Genomic DNA, 16,049 nt, shown 5'->3' with positions numbered 1-16,049 from the left:
GGGGGGGGGATTTCTGGGTTTCCTTGTTGGTCTGGGTTGGATGTGAAACAGAAACAGATAAAACACGACTACTGAATTTGCATGCCGTTTCCCTGCGTTGTAAAGCCACCGACGACCGCAGCTGCTGAAGGGGAGATATGCCTACCACAAAAGGATGGTAGTTTTCCAGAACAGCTCGAGCTCGGCGCTTTTATTTCCAACAGCGTACCGTTAAACCGCCAGCCTTTATAGCGGTAGTGCAGTTCTTCGAACGGACTTTTCATTCACTGGAATGGAACAAGATTGTAACCGCCATAAAACTGATCTGACGAAAACACATCTAATAGGATCGCCTGAGGGGCCGTAAGCCTGTTTTCTTGATTGTTGTTGTGTCTGTCGGGGATCCTCTGTGGAATCCCGGATCTACCAAAAATGAAGGGAAAATGGGGTAGAGAGTCGAGTATCGGATCTCATCGAAGGTGTCCGCACAATGACATCTCCGGTAGCACTCGCAGGGTTGGCGGGGAGTGGGAGACTCGGGCTCGTCATCGGCTGGGATGGCGCCCACAAGTAGGGACTGACCGAGTTCGGCCTTTGATCTGATTCCCAAGCCGGCGGCAAGTCCTGCTGCCTGCTCTCCGTGGCAGTTGGGGAGGGCATGCGACTGGCCTCACTGCCGAAGCATATGGAAGGCTGTCCGTGCTCTGTAGCGAGTGGGGCGATCAAATGACGCCGGCGGCTCGGGCTGTCGTCGTATTTAACGCCCGCGGTAACTAAAAGGGCATCTATCTGACTAAGCCTATCTTTGCTTCCTGCCATCCGTCTGCGAGCTCGATGCGCATCAGCCTCGTCCCCTGCCATGCGCACTATCCCGAGATCTCCCTAGACCCTGCAGCCGTCGATGATACTGGTGAGTGAACCTCCGCGTAAGCTCCCTGTTGGCTGTCTTCCTGGGTCCGTCCAGGTATTCCTCGTCGAAAACGCAGGCGTCTCACCCTTCGGCGCCGTCAGCGTGCGTTCCTCATCTTAAACAGGGGTGTCAAAGGTGGAGGCCAAGCCTCATGGGACGGGCATGAAGCCACGCTGAACCGGTGCCAGCGGATGATGATGACAAGCCCAAGCCCGACAGTGCGGACGGAAGGCTTTAGGGCAACGAGCCGGATCCCGAGCGTGATTGGCACCGAGGATACTATGGCAGGGACAATACCTTCTACTAGGACGATACGATGTCGGTGTATGACGATGACATTGATAAAGAAGGGAGAGAGGTAAAGCTCCTCGTGGCAATCTTATTCAAATAACGGTAAGGCTATACATACTATAAAACCAGGAACAGGAATAGGAGCAGAAAGAGGAATAGAGAAAGGAACAGAGAAATAAAATAAAATAATCTGAAGTATTAAATAATTCTAATCCCTTGGATCTATAAAACTGCCTGATGGGCGTGGGGGGTTACTTAGGCTGGGCTAGCGTGCCCCTCCCCTCAGTCCACAAGTCCGAACAGGGCTTTGCGGTCGGGTCTTTTGTGTGCAGCATGTGGACGAAAGAAGGTGTGGGGTCTGGCAGAAGTGCCTGGCGTGCTAGCCTCGATTGCCTGCCCTGCTCGGCAAGCATGATTCGTGCTTCGGTGGGGAACAGCGGGCAGGCGGCTGGGGCTGGGGCTGGGGGCCACCCTTGACGCGCTGCCTGGTCGTTCATTCAGGCCATTGTTGCGGCTGCAATCTCTGATTTGTTTTATTTTGTTTCTTATTGCGTGTGGACCTACATTTTTCCCTTCAATTTTTTCTCTCTCTTGGTTTTTGCTTTCTTGTCGATCGCCCTGCCGCCCTGCCTGGCTTCGAGTCCTTCCCTTTTTTTCTTTTCTTGGTTTGTCTGGACTGTGCAGGAGTACGTACCCTCCCTTTCCCCATCCTTATTCTCTTCTTTTCGTGCCAACAGCAAACACAGGCACAACCAATTGTTCGGTATTGTCAGCCACAGCCGCTAGCCGCGTTTGCCCCATGGTCCGCTCCTCCCCTCTCCAGTGATTCAGTGCCGGCCCGAACAGCTGTCTGTTGTCCCTCTGTGGCTGCTGCGGACCACCACCACCACCACCCTCCTCCTCCCCATCCAGCCAACCAACCACCAGCGCCATCCAACTTGACGCAGAGCAGCCGACCCGACCTGTCGCCTGGTCCAACCCACCGCAAAAACAACAACGACAATTGTTCGGCCCCGCTCCTCCCCAACCATCGTCCAGCTTCGCCCCCTCCGCACCACCGCGTCGGCCGTTTCGATGAGATAGAACCGAAATATGTTATGGCTTTCCTGGACGACCGCTGGCCCGTCTCTGCTTCTCTTGTGCGTCATCCTCGCATGGTGGTATACCGAGTATGTCTCTGCTCCTCCCAAGTGCTGCCCTCCCCTCCTCACCTCGGGCGCGATTGCTGACCGCAAAATCCCTGGCAACCTTCCCACAGACCCAAGACCGCCCAGCTCAATTCCATCGTTCTCGTCGGCTGCTTCTTCTTCTTCGGGGCCGTCAACCCGGAACTGGCCCGCGCCATCCCCGTAAACGTGTTCCAGTACTGCGCCAGCACCCTTCTTCTCCTCCAGCTCGATAGTTTCCTGGCCGGTTTCGTCGCGTCCAATGCGAGGATGCTTTTCACCGGCGCCGCCGTTGTCTGGTGCGTCATACTCGGCCCTCTTCCGCACCTGTATCTGGGAGGAGTTGTTTCTGGCTAACCCGTGGGATTCTTGGTTGCGCTCCTCAGGCTCCTCCGCCGGGCATCCCAGACCCTCTGGAAACCCGTGCCCGAGCTCATTGGAATACTGGGCCTCGAGGTCCCCGACAGCCCCGATGTTTCCCTCACGGGGATCGCCGCGGACAAGGCCACGCTGACGTGGACCAGAGCCCAGCCAAATCGCCCCGTGCAGAAGTTCCTTATCCAGGTCAATGGAGTTAATGGTGAGTGGGAACGACTTGCGAACCTTTGCTAGTTTCTCTCCGAGACGAGGCCCGAGGGCAGGCTCCTAACCATGACGCTGGTGCTTTCGGGAATGTAGTGGGCGAGATTGCGAGCAACCAGGACAACTTCATCATCGTATCGGGCCTCAAGCCGGACCATTTTTACAACGTGCGTGTCATTGCCGTTGGCGCCAACAACTTCCAGGCCGGCAGCCGTGTCATACGCCTTCGCACATTCGCCAGAGACGGACGCCCCCAGCTCGGGAACGCTCGGCTGCCCTCTAATTTTACCCCAGACGAGCAGGGCCTGTCCTCACAGACGGAGGTTGTGGACGAGAATGGCGCCCCGCGTAGCCCCGTGCCGGCTGTAGAGACGGCCGCCGTGTCGGAAGCCCCGCCCCAGGTCGTGACCCGCGAGGCCAACCCTTCCTCTGTACCCGGGATGCGGAGGAATACGGTGGGCAGGCGTCACTCGCCCTCCGTCGCTGCCATGGACCAGCCGCCCCCACCCCCGCCTCCAGAGGCCGAGGTGGCCGAACCCACGGACGCGCAGATGGATGTCCTTGGCGAAAAGTACAAGGCGCTGTTACGAGAGACAGAGGATCTGACCGAGATGATGGCAAAGGAAGAGGAGGACCACAGGCAGACGCTGAGCGAGATGGAGGCGGAAAAGCAGGAGAAGAAGAAGGAGCAGAAGAAAAAGGAGGAACACACGGAGAGGCTGAGGCGGGAGCAGGGGACTACGGAGCGCCTCATGCGCAACGCGCTGCAGCGCAAGTCTCAGAAGGAGAAGCTGCTCAAGGAAAAGCAGACGGAGCGCACCAAACTCGGAGAACGCGTGGCGCACTTCGAGAAGGGCATCGAGGAGATGCGCAAGGACCAGGAGAGCTTCGCCAAGGAAAAGGAGAAGATGGAGGAGGAAAAGAACGGGCAGGAGGACTGCTTCAGGGGCGAGGTCATGATCCTGTCGACGGAATGCAGCAACATGGAGGCGGAGCTCAAGGAGAGGCGCGCGCAGGTCAAGGAGCTGGAAGACGCTAGGAAGAAGCTTCCTGGCGGCGAGGACGATGCGGAGTGGCGCGAGCAGGACGCCGAAGCGCGTAGAGAGTGGAACAGGCGGGAAAGGGAGCTGCATGCCACGCTCGACTACGAGAACAAGCGGACTCGCCAGCTCGACGAGTCGACGCTGGGCATCTCGACGCAGCTGCAGCAGATGCAGCAGTTGCAGCAGCGCGAGTTCTTTGCCCAGTCCAACCCGTCGGCGGTCGAGTTTGGCGACGGCCTGAGCAGCCAGATGAAGCGGAGGAGCAGGAACGGCAACTCCATGTCGGGCGTCGCCGTCGGTCCGTCGCCGGCCATGAACGCCGTCTACCCGGTGTCGGAAGTCACGGGGGCTCCTGTGCCAGGCTTCTCTGCCAGCCGGCTGTCGGGCCCGCCCGGCTTTGCCCACATCCCCTTCATGACCCTGCCCGCCGACGCTCCTGCCGAGTTGGGCATGTCTCGCGAGGACGCTATCAGGGCCCTGGCGGGAGACGCGCCGCTCAGCCCCACGGCCAAGGCGCTCCTGCCGTCGCACATCTTCATGGACATGGATGACGACGACCCGAGCCCCGACCAAAGTCCGTTCGTGCCCCCTCGGCGTCTCGGCTCGCCCGTCAACGATCCCCAGTCGCCGGGCTCCAACTCCAACAAGTCGATGAGCATGCTGTCCAGCCCCCGCGGCTCGACCCACAACCTGCCCTTTCCCCAGCACGGGGAGCCTGGTGATAGGAGGCCGCTAAGGAGCGCGAGGGACCTCGGGGCGCCGCTGTCGTCGCCGCCCCTCCCGGCGGCCCAACCCGAGGGCAAAGGCTCATCCCTGGCCAGCCTGCTGAAGTTCCAGCGATCTAGGGGCTCGAAGCCGTCCGAGATGGAAGGACCGGCGCTCGGGAGCCTCAAGCCTGGCCAGAGTCAATCATTCCCGCGCCAGTCGGACGAGCCCGAGAGCCTGGTTAATAAGAGAAAGCTTAGCCTCTCGTCGTGGAACGGCATGTTCAACCGCAACTCGGCGGGTCCAGAGCTTTTGCAGGATGCGCGCATCCCGCCCACCTCCACCTCCAACACGGGCCGATTCTCAGCGCGCAGCATCTTCCCCTTTGGCGGCTCACGAGTCACGAGTGGTGTTTTCCACGAGAGGGATCCGAGCAGCCCGCGCCCGGCTTCTACCGCCTCGTCGGACCTACCGCGGCCCTCCACCGAGGGGACCTCGGGCATCTGGGGCCCTCATCCGGCCGATATGCATGTCATAGTTGGCAAGACGTGGCCGTGGTCGCCGCCCGAGCACGGCTGGTCTCGCAACCCCTCGCGCCGCCCTTCGATCCATGGGTCACCGTCGGTGCTGAAGACCACACTGGCCTCGGCTGACGACGAGATCCTGGACGAGGAGGCGCTGATGAAGCACGGTGCGCTGCCCAGCCAGGTTGGTGTGATCGGGAGCAGGCCACCTGGCACCAAGACATCGCTCAAGACGCTCAACCCCGCGGCGCCCACCTTCATGACGACCCTGTTGTTCAAGTCATCCAAGGATAAGTCCAAGGACGGCAAGGGCAAGGACAAGGATAAAGGCAAGACCAACGAAAGCTCCATGTCTCTGGTCGGGGAGACGTCGCCGTCGGACTCGCGCGTCTCACGCGATGGCATGTCGGTGCACACGGAGACATCCGTGTCCGAATCGCGCGAGTCCCTGACGCTGGACACGAGCCTCTCCAACACGCTGCCCGACGGGAGCCTCGGCTCGGCGACGCCCGGCAGTTCCAAGGAGAGCGTCCACCCGGACAACGTGGTTAAGAAGCTGTTCCGGAAGAGCAGCTCGAGCAAGTTCAGCTTCACCTCGCGCCTGAGCAAGAAGGGCCCCGGTAGCGTGTCGGCAAACTCGGACACGCATGGCCGCTCGAGCATCGGCGACCTCGATGATGCCGGCCTGTCGGCCACGTCGGGTCTGAGTCCCGACAACTTCGGAGGCCACGCCTTTGGTGGCGGCGGCGGCGGCGGCGGCGGTGACTCGTCCCCCTCGGCCGCCGCAATGCTCGGGCGCGGCGCCGACAGCGTCACGAGTAGCCCGTCGCTGGGGCCGTCAAAGTTTGCCGGCAGCAGCAGGGACAAGGAAGGCAGCAGCAGCAGCAGCAGCGGCGCCGCCAAGGACCGGCCCGAGAGCCGCATGAGCAGCTCCCACCGCTGGTTCTCCATGAAGAAGAAGGGCAAGGAGAAGGAGTCCCTCGAGATTGACAGGGCGAGCGTCGCCGACTCGGACGCGGCGACCCCTGTGACCGAGAGAACGTCGAGGGACATCTGAGCCCAGCTGCGAGGCGTCGCTGCTTGTTGATTATCCATTTTGCTGCTCTTTTCTTTGTTGGGCTGGCTTGCTTGTGCCGCGAAGAGTCTACTGTCTTACCCAAGTCCTTGGATGTTGCTGTCTTGATCCTGTATCGTCTGTCGTGTTTTACCTGGGCATCATTCATGGTACCTTCCTTGACCTGCCCGCATTTCATCCCTAGCTGCCCCCTGACACCCCGACGACCTTTTGGAAGTTGGCGCGGGGAGAGTAGGGCATTGAATAAAAATTTCCAAAAGCGTTCCACCATTAAACCGTACGACCATCCTGTCCTCGTGTTCCGACTTGCAAGTGATGTCGTTATTAGGGGTAGACATATCGTATTGAAGCGAAGAAGAAACATCAGTGTCCGATTTATGCCATCGTAGGCCTTTCTGTGCCACCACCTCGCATCCCCATCCGCCACCCTCCTCTTGCGTTGCCTTGTGATATCCAGATGCCTGTGCTAGACCCGCCGACATTGATTACGCACAACCTCGACGGCACCTCTCCCCTCGAAAGAGTAGAGCTTTCCTGAGATATAGACATTCGGCGCCTTCTTCTCTTGTTTTAATTCTCCCTCTCTCTCGGTCTGTTTTTTCCAACCCCTCCCTTGTTCAACTCGGTTCCAGTTTGAGCCCAAAAGATGGGAATGGAGTAGCCAAAAATGAAAAAAAAAAAAGGGGGAGGGAGGGAAAAGCCTAAACCAGCAACCCCCCCACAGGAACCAATAAAGGGAATAATGGAAAAACAAACCCCAACCCAAGGACCTTCCGATGCGTGTACATAATCCTTTCTCTATCATGATCCCGTGCTGTTTCATATGCTGCAGTAAACCCCGAAAGACGCCGTGCCGTTCCCGAGAAGGAAGGAGAGAAATAAAGGAACACAGACCTGACAGAAGAGGGAGAATGTGGGAAAGAATGACACATTAAAACGGCGCCGATTTTTCGATCTTGGCTTGGAAGAACCGGACACGTCCTGCTACTACAACGCAGCACAAGCAGATTTAATCATGTTCTTAGGGATGGCTCATGCCCGAGGCGCGCTCTCTTCTCTAATCAGCCATGCGCCCCGTCGAGCCGGAGCCGCCGCCGCTAGAGGCACGCTGCTGCCGCATGGCGGCCTCCTGGATCCCCAGCTTCTCAATGTTCTCCTGGGTGAGCGAGTCGCCCAGGATGCCGCCGGCCGGAGATTCGAGCGAGTACGACGGCGATGGCCACCCGAGCTCGGCGCTCCCGGTCGCGTCCACCAGCTTGTCGTCGCGCGAGTGGAGCGCCCGCTCGCTGGCCTCGACGAGCCGTAGCGTCTTGCGGGGCCGCTCCATGGGCGCGTCGCCCTGAGAACCCAGGAGGTGGCGGTAGCCCTGGTAGCCCGAGTCCTGCTGTTTTTGGACCCGCGGGGTAGACAGCTCGGCCTGCCGCCCGGCCCGGCCGTCGCCGTCGTCACCCTGTTCGCCGTGGTGCGCGCCGCCGTTGGGATCGATCCTGAGGATGGCCGTGGGCTTGCGCTTGCCCGTCGACGGCCTTCTCGCAGCTCCCGAGGTCGGCGTGGGGTCTCTGTTCGGCCTCGGCCCGGCTTCGTTTGCACTGTCGACGCTGTGCTCCTCAGGGTCCGTGACGCCGCACTGGCCGTCTAGCATCGAGCATTCAGATGCCGACGATAGCCCGGAATGCGGTGTTCCAAATGGCCTTTTCCTCTTGGACATGGCCCAGCGGACCAGCATCTTTTCCAGAATCTGGCTGCGCACAGGCTTCGCCAGGTAGTCGTCCATGCCCGCCTTCCTGCACTTCTCGCGGTCGCCCTGTATGGCCGACGCGGTCATGGCCACAATGGGCACATTTTTAACGTAGGCCTTGTACGGGGTGTGGTGCCGCAGCACATGGGTGCATCTGTAGCCGTCTATCACGGGCATCTGCACGTCCATCAGGATGATGTCGGGGCGCAACGCTTGTCCATCCTGTGCCTTTTCGAGGTACTCCAGCGCCTCCTTGCCGTTCCATACAGCGCTGACGGTGAAGCCGAGCCTCTTGATGGTCTTGGTGGCGATCTCCTGGTTGATGGCGTTGTCCTCAACCACCAGGACATGTATCTTGGCTCGCGCGTCCATGTCCAAGTCCTGCGCGAGGGGTGACGACGGTAGGACGAGCGACCTCTTTCTGGAAACTGTGCCGCTGGTATTGTTTGCGGCCAGCTGCTCCGAGCCCACGTCGATGCTGCCAAGGTTGGCGTGAGTCGAGTTGGGATCAGGGTCCATCGAGCTGTTGCGCGAGACGCTCATCTCTGACTGCAGCCGGTCTGGCAGTGCCTCGATCTCGACAAGATCTCCCGACTCCACGCCGTGCTGCGGCTTGTTGAAAGGGATCCAGAAGGTGGCCGTAGTTCCAGCCCCCAGCGTAGACTCAAGTGACATGCGGCCCTTCATCAACCCGAGTAGGTTCTTGCAGATGGTCAGGCCCAGACCCGTGCCACCAAACTTGCGCGCCGTCGAGGTGTCTCCCTGACTAAATGGCTGGAACAGCCGCCGTCGCACCTGCTCCTCAATCCCGATGCCTGTGTCCTCGACAACGAACTTGATCTCGATTGTGGACCGAGTCTCCCTCTCCTTCTGCACCGAGAACCTGACGTAGCCTTGTGTTGTGAACTTGATGCTGTTTGTCAGCAGGTTCGTGATGATCTGCCTCACCCGCCCTGGGTCGCCCAGGACGACCAGGTCCCTTTCCACCTCGGGGGAAATCTCGGACTGGAAGTCTAAGCTCTTGCGCTCGGCTGCGAAGCTGAGCATCTTGTTGACATCCCCCACAATGACAGATAGCGAGAATTGCACTTCCTCAATGTCTAGTCGTCCCGACTCAACCTTTGAGAAGTCCAAAATATCGTTGATGACGGTAAGGAGGGCATTTGCGGATCGATATACTAGCAGCGGTCAAGCATCATCAGCACCCGACTCATACACCACCATGGCGAGCGAGCCCAAAGCCCTTCCAGAGCACCTTCGCGTTTCCAGGGTGGACTTACTATTCTCGGCGTACTGCCGTTGCTCCGCATCCAATTGGAGATCTAGGAGCAACTCGGCCATTCCGATGACCCCGGTTATGGGAGTACGTATTTCGTGAGACATCTTTGCCCAGAATAACCGTTAGAACATCTCGAGAAGATGTTGAGCTGGGGGATGGGGCGGGGCTAGCACCGAGGGGGTTTCTGACATTTGCTAGGAACTGGCTCTTCAGTCTGCTCGCCTCCTTGGCAGCAGCCTCGTTGGCCACCAGCTGTCGCCTCTCTTTGGCCTGCTCGATGAGGTCCATCTCGCGAGCGCGAAGCTCAGTCACGTCGAATATGACACCTATTACACCCTCGACGGCGCCTTCGTGGTCCATGAAGCCATATGGGGTTTTTGTCTTCCCTATCACTGGGATGAAGCGCGTCCGGTACCAACGGCCATCTGAGTATGAGAACAAATCGGTCAGTGCCAAGGCTGAGAGCCAGTGTGTCTTGAGTTCGGGTCGGACACCTACCTATTCCGTGCTCCTGGATGTCCTCGGTGGACCTGCCAGCGAGGATGGACTCGACTGGCTCCAGGAAACGCGGCCTCTCGCCGTCCTCGAGATGTGAGTTTAGGCGGTTGAAGACCTCGTACATGTTTTGGCCCAGATACCACCGAGACCCGTCGTCATGGTCGCGGTATCGCTCGCCGGTGGCGTCCCAGCTTATCGAGCCTTCCAGCATGGTGACCCTGCGGTCTGTATCCACGGTGAAGATGGTGACATGCGCATGCGAGATGACCGTCAAAAGTTGCTCTCTCAGGCGCTTCGCTGCCAACTTAGCCTCCATGCTCTCATGGACATCGGTGCAGGTTCCTAGATGAGGGAAAGTCCGAGGTGTAAGCGGCTGCCAGGTCGAGGATAAAGTGCGAGCTATATCCATAGTCAGGCGGGACACCTACCGAACCACTTTGTGATTTCCAGAGTGTCTTTGTCTCGCAGGGGCAGGGCGCGCCCCAAAAACCACCGCCATTCGCCAGTCTTGCTCCTGCAGCGGTACTCTATCGCGTAGGGCTCTCCGGTCCGTAGGGAAACCCTCCAGCGGCGTTCCTGTTCGACCATGTCGTCCGGGTGGAACAGGTTCTTCCAGGCGACGCCCAGTGAGTTTTCCCTAGACAGCCCGGTGTAGTCGTACCAGCGGCTGTTGAAGAAGTCGTGGCTCCCGTCTGGGGTGGCGGTCCAAACGAGCTGGGGCATCGTATCGCAGATTAGTCTGAACTTTTCGTCCTCGAGTTCCTTAAGTGTCGCGAGCATCTGCGCCATCTTGGTGACATCGCGGCAGGTGACAACGCCCGCGACGAACTCTCCGGTCACCTCGTCCCGGATGGCCTCCCCGAGGACATCGTAGACAACCTTGTTGCCTTCTTGGTTGTACATTCCGACGCGGACTCCAGCAAACGGAGTCTCGGTGCGCACTAGGACCGATATTGGATACTCCTCAGGCTCCAGTTTCCGTTTGAAATCCTCGTCCCAGACATCCCAGTACCTGAGAACCCCGACTCCCTCGTGTAGCGGGTCCGGCTCCTCGTAGGTCCTAAAGAGATTCCGGGCGGCCTTGTTCGGAAAGGAGACGGACGAGTCCTTCCACATTGCGATGACGGGCATCTGTGTGTTGTCGAGGATGGCGTCTTTCATGGTAAAGAGCTTATGCAGGATCGAGGGCGTGCTGGAGGCGGGGATGGCGGCGGGCGGCCCGAGCGGCGGGAAGGGGGTCGCACCGAGCGTGATGAACTGGTTCGGGCTCTGCTGCAAGCTTCCGCCAGACTCGCGACTTGACGCACTGACTGAGGAAGGCCTCCCGGTGTATACCGACTTCCGATCTGCAGCGTCTAGCATGTTCTGCCGGACAACCGCCTTCTTAACGCTCGCCACCGATATCAAGTTCGTTTCGGTGCTGGTAAAGGTCAGAGTAAAGTACGTGTGGCCTTCGGCCTCCCAAACGCTGATTAGCATCTTGGCGTGACTGTAGGCGGCCTGGTCCAGTTTCTTTGACCGCTTGGCCCGGGGTTCCTTCGGCTTGCCAAAATCCCTCTTGGAAACGACCACCTCGACGCATAACGGCGCCTTTGCAGCTTGTGCGGCAGCCTCGGGGCCCGTGCTGGAGGGCCGCGAGGCATCGCCGCCTCTCGTCGTCGGCATCTCCTGGCTATCTTCACCACCGGCAGAAAGCCCGTTGCGGGCGCCGTCGGCAGGGCGTGTCCGCGCTGGGCTGTGACACATGTCGTTGGCGACCGAGTCCAGGAAGGCTTCCCACGACAACCAGACCAGCCGGCCCTGTTGCAACATGTCGATGCCGACTTGGGACATAGTCTGGTCGCGGAGCAAGTCCAGGACCGAGATGGCGCTGTCTTCGTCCGAGTCATCCGAATCGGGTTCCGAGGCGATGCCCAACATCCTCCCCATGGCCTCGTTGGCCAAGACTACCGTCTTCATGCTGTTGAGGACCAGGATGGGCATGGGCAGGAAATGCATGGCGGTGAAAGCCAACTGACCAGGAGTGATGTACGGCAACGAGATGTTGAAGGGGGCACCGGACCCGACGGGGCAGTCCTTCAGCGAGGGCCTCGGGGGCTGCGAGCTTGGGCGTGGCAGCCCGCCCTTGGATACCACTCCGTCCCGGGGAAGGCCGGTGGCCGTGACGGGAGTGGCGGCATAATGTGGGGGCTCCGTCGAGCTCACACTAAGCCGAAGCGGAGGCACGCGCCCATCTTCGCGTTCCAGCGTGGCGAAGTCCCTGTCGGCTGTCGCTAGCGAAGGATCGGGCGAGGCGTCGTGGAAAAGGGACGCACTTGTAGAAACCATTCCGCTGTCGGGGGGCCCATGAGACGTGCGTGCCGGAGGGCAGATTTGGGAGACGGATTTTTGTTTCTTGTGACGCCTCCCTTGCTCAGCCTCCCCCTTCCTTTTTTGTGAGGGGTTCTGGGCCGGTGACGGATCAGCCCGCGCAGGCGAGGTCTCGCGAGGGCCTGGCTGCTCGAAAGGACAGCCTGGCCCAGGTGTTGCGGAGCCGCTGCTGCTGTTACTGCCGCTGCTGCTGGCCGCGATGGGAAAATGCAAACCGAGAAGCGGAATCGACGTCGTCGTGGAGGCGGTGGGGCTTCGACGGTAGGTGTGCCTTTTTGTGGCAACACCCTGTCGATGCGAAGACAAGGGAGATGGATCTCTGGGCTGGTCTATGGTGTCTCGGCGCCTGCGCTAGAGGGCTAAGACATCAAGATCCGAGTCGGGGCGGAGGGGGGACGGCGCAAGATGGAACACACGGTGTTGGTGCGTAATGCCACATGCAATAATACGCTTGCGTCACACTGCAGGGGGAACGAGGGTGGCGAGTGGGATTCGAGACGGCGTGCGGCGGGCGTGTGATGGAGGCAAACGGTGCCAAGGTCAAGCGAAATCGAGCAAGAGGAGGAAACATTAAGTGTTAGGACCAATCAAAGTATAAAGGTGGCGAGAGCGAAGAGTTGGCGTATTAGAGAACCAGGTGGCCGTCGAGGCTGGAGAGAAGGGGGTGTAGCTGTAACTCGATCCAGCGCATGTCAGTCAGGGAGCTCGATGGGCGATGGGCTGTCTGCCACCAGGTCGGATGGAGGCCTTGGTCGAGAAGACTGGGCACCTTTGGGCTTTACAAAGCAGGCCCGGGCAAAAGAAGAAGAAGAGGGGAAAAAAAAGAGGAAACGTCAGGTTAGGTTGTTGCTGAAGCAGCGGACTAGGTAGCCAAGGTAGTCTGATGTGGCCGCCCATCGCTCGCGAGGCCAGAGGACAATACCGAATAAGGACGACGGCTTGACCTACCTGGGTGCCTGGTTTTACATGGATGGCATTGGACCCGTCCCGACGCTAGTGCTGGAAAAGGTTGTTGGAGCTTTTTTTTGCAAGCGCCTCGGGGAGAATAAAAGGGAAAGGGCTGGGGAGCCAGTGGGAGCATCGAAGATCCTGCCGCTGTGCGATTTTGCTACCCCGGTCCAGCAAATTCCCATGTCGTCATCTGGGCTTTTGCATCCAGATCTCGCCGCACGCGGAAAAAGGCAAGAGCAGCCAGCACCCAACCGTCCATTGACAAGTAACGCCTTCTAAAATGGCTAGAGCAGCCATTTCCGTTTCCTTTTCCATTTCCTTTTCAATTCCAAGTTCTAATTTTTTCCATTTTGCACATTCTTTTTGGTCTCCCCCTTTCTTTCCCGTCTCTCATCTTCCCTCTCCTCCGTCCCCTTTCGCCTTCGTCGACAACACCAAAAAATCTGGACACGCGACTTGGTCACCGAAGCTCAGCAGAACCAACCTTGAGCGGCCTGCGACCCCACAGCTCAAGCCGCCTTTTTCGGGTTATGACGCGCAATCGGACCTGAGCACCTGAGGTTCAAGGAGCCCAGCACCGACTGTTGGGATCAGATCAGCCCTCCTCCACTCCTCCGTCCTTCGTCTTTCTTTTTTGGCGCGCCCGTCACCATCTGTGCCCCCCTGCCCCCTCCATCTTTGCTTTCCCCTCGTCGATCTTGACGCACGCAGAGCGTGCCGAGCCTCTTGGCCCTCCAGGGACACATCCACAGATCCGGGCAGGGCGATCCAAGGGTCTCATTTCTGTGGACCGGGAACCGTGGACCCTGAAGGACAAGAAAACCACACAGCTGACTGAGTATGTACCTAGGTACAATAAACTCCCGTGCCCCCGTACCCCCACATAAGCCTTGGTAAGGGTGGCGAGAGAAAATCGGGGGGAAAACATTGTGTACGCGCGCCTGCACGCCTGGCAGCGTGAGGTTGCGAGCTTGTTTGCCTCTCCAGGATCTTGCGTTCGTGCGAGGTGGACGGCTGTGCTCTTCTGCAAGCAGGCTATTCCCTCGCCGACCGTCTTGGGGGTTGGGGGTCAGGGCTCACATCACACACCACACCACACCACACCACACACTCTCGTTTCCAGAGACAGGAGGCTTCCGCGCAACAGCAAAAGCGCCACCCCGCCTGACATTGGTCCATCAGGCAGGGGTACCTGGGCTTTCTTGGCCGTCTTCGGTTTTCGGGACCATCGCGTTGCAGGCTAGGCCAAGAAGGGAGACCGTGCAGATCTACGGTGGAACAAGGGGGACGGGCGGTTGAGCTAGAAGCTCCCACGCTACCTCCTTCTCACCACCACCTAGAGAAAGCTGCTATATCGCCGCCGGCCTTTTTCGACCGACTTTTGCCCGAGAAGCTTTTCCATCAACCCAGCTCCTCCGTTCTGCTCGTCGAGGCCAAGCTGTTCTAGGCCCTTTTTATCCCAAACCCAGAGTCTCCTCGGATGGTCCTCCGTGTCGCGAATATGAAGGGAGACACGATGACATGCGATTTAGCAATACCTATGCTCTCAATGCTCGGGTCCCCGTGTTTGCGTTGTTTGTTGAGTTCAAGTGGGTGACTGTACAGCGAAGCGGGCGTGCATGACGCCTCGCCAATCTTTCTTTGTTGTCCGGTACCGGGGCAGGATCCGTCCAGCACTGACGTGAGCGGCGGGCGGCGGCGGGTGAGAGAGAGCTCCACGGGCCAACTACGTCATCACACAGCTATCACGGCGCAGATCCACATGTCAGGCAGGCGCGGTTACGAAGGGCACCGACCTCAGCTCCATCCGGGGGCTTAGCACGCCTCACTCTCACTGCCCCAAAGACAAACAAGAAATATCAGGAGATAAAAAAGATGAAAATAAAAAGGACCCTCTTCGCTCGTCCCCACAGCGCGCGGTTAGTGGTACCAAGATGGTCAAATAATTTGGCAAGTGCCGGAACAGGCCCTATTTAGATAGTGCGACAAGTAGGCCGCGAAGGGCTAGACGGGTCTCGGGAAAAAGCCATCGACAGACAGACAAGGCAAGTGTGGGGAGGGCAGAAGTGCAAGACGCAATTGGCGGCCTGCCGTTGGGTCAGCTCCGAATCGGCTATCTGATATAAAACGGGACGAAAAGTATAAAGAGGGGGGGGGAAAGCCAAAAAGAAATGTTAGGAAATAAAAATAAAATAAAAAAACGCCGTTTCATCCCATTTCGCCGTGGCTATGTTGTAAGTGTGTGTGTTGGTCATGCCTGTCATGTCATGTCATTGCCCGCCCCCCCCCGGAACACCCCCTCTTCAGGAGCTGTCCTTCATATTGCCGCAGGTCGAGCACGTCCACCACTTGTGCTCCATGCGCGTGCCGCAAAGGGAGCAGTTCCATGTCGCCGGCCGGGGCCTGGCCGGATGGCTCGATGCCGGGCCTGGGCCCGAAGCAGTTAGTCGGCTCGCGGCAGCGGCAGCGGCAGCGGCAGGTGGTTTAGGAGCCCGGGGTGAGCTGTCCTGCGTGAGGTCCACCACCTCCGGCGCGCCGCCGCTGCCGTCATGCTGCACCCTGCGACGCTTAGCCGCCATCGCAGAGAGGTCCCTGTCGGCCTCGCCGCTCCGCTCGACGCCGCACGCGTCGCAGCACAGGTAGTTGGCCGGGTTGAGCAGTGTGCAGACGTCGCAGGCCCACTGGTCGTCCTCCCACCCCGCCCCCAGCAGCGCCGCCCTGCCGCCGCTGCCCGTCGGGTTCTCGGCCGTGGGCGGCACGTAGCCGGCGCCGAGCCGCCTCTGCTCGTCCTCCTGCCCCAGCTCCCACAGCGCCTGCGCGATGGCCGCATCGTTGGCCGCGTCCTCTTCGGCGCGCGTCATGGCGCCCTGCCGCGCCGCGTCGTCGGCGATGCGCCCCGCCTCGGCCTCGCCGATGCCCAGCTGCGCGCTCCCGCCGC

General features: G+C 59.6%; 3 protein-coding genes across 3 annotated transcripts in view; 1 reads left to right on the top strand and 2 right to left on the bottom strand.

Moving 5' to 3' along the window:
• Positions 1–1,712: 1,712 nt before the first annotated feature.
• On the top strand, positions 1,713–6,566 carry GGTG_07784 (hypothetical protein). The gene is made up of 4 exons (XM_009225610.1): positions 1,713–2,349; positions 2,439–2,645; positions 2,733–2,926; positions 3,025–6,566. Exons 1-4 carry the CDS (start codon positions 2,273–2,275, stop codon positions 6,255–6,257), a joined length of 3,711 nt encoding a protein of 1,236 aa, XP_009223874.1. The 5' UTR covers positions 1,713–2,272; the 3' UTR covers positions 6,258–6,566.
• GGTG_07783 (hypothetical protein) lies at positions 6,540–12,369 on the bottom strand. The gene is made up of 5 exons (XM_009225609.1): positions 10,219–12,369; positions 9,791–10,132; positions 9,482–9,717; positions 9,294–9,396; positions 6,540–9,191 (listed from the first exon to the last, which is right to left on the bottom strand). Exons 1-5 carry the CDS (start codon positions 12,116–12,118, stop codon positions 7,333–7,335), a joined length of 4,440 nt encoding a protein of 1,479 aa, XP_009223873.1. The 5' UTR covers positions 12,119–12,369; the 3' UTR covers positions 6,540–7,332.
• Positions 12,370–14,927: 2,558 nt separating this feature from the next.
• The window catches only part of GGTG_07782 (hypothetical protein), a gene marked incomplete at its 5' end in the record, with an annotated part of 2,312 nt that continues 1,190 nt past the window's right edge, over positions 14,928–16,049 (bottom strand). Inside the window, one exon of the mRNA XM_009225608.1 lies at positions 14,928–16,032. Coding sequence (XP_009223872.1) covers positions 15,415–16,032 — 618 coding nt within the window. The 3' untranslated portion in view covers positions 14,928–15,414. The remainder of the gene's footprint in view (positions 16,033–16,049) is intronic.

This window comes from Gaeumannomyces tritici, assembly GCF_000145635.1.
Source record: "Gaeumannomyces tritici R3-111a-1 unplaced genomic scaffold supercont2.4, whole genome shotgun sequence".
Lineage (NCBI taxonomy): Eukaryota > Fungi > Ascomycota > Sordariomycetes > Magnaporthales > Magnaporthaceae > Gaeumannomyces > Gaeumannomyces tritici.
Note: the sequence above shows the minus strand (reverse complement) of the source record. Positions and strands in the feature narration are given on the sequence as shown.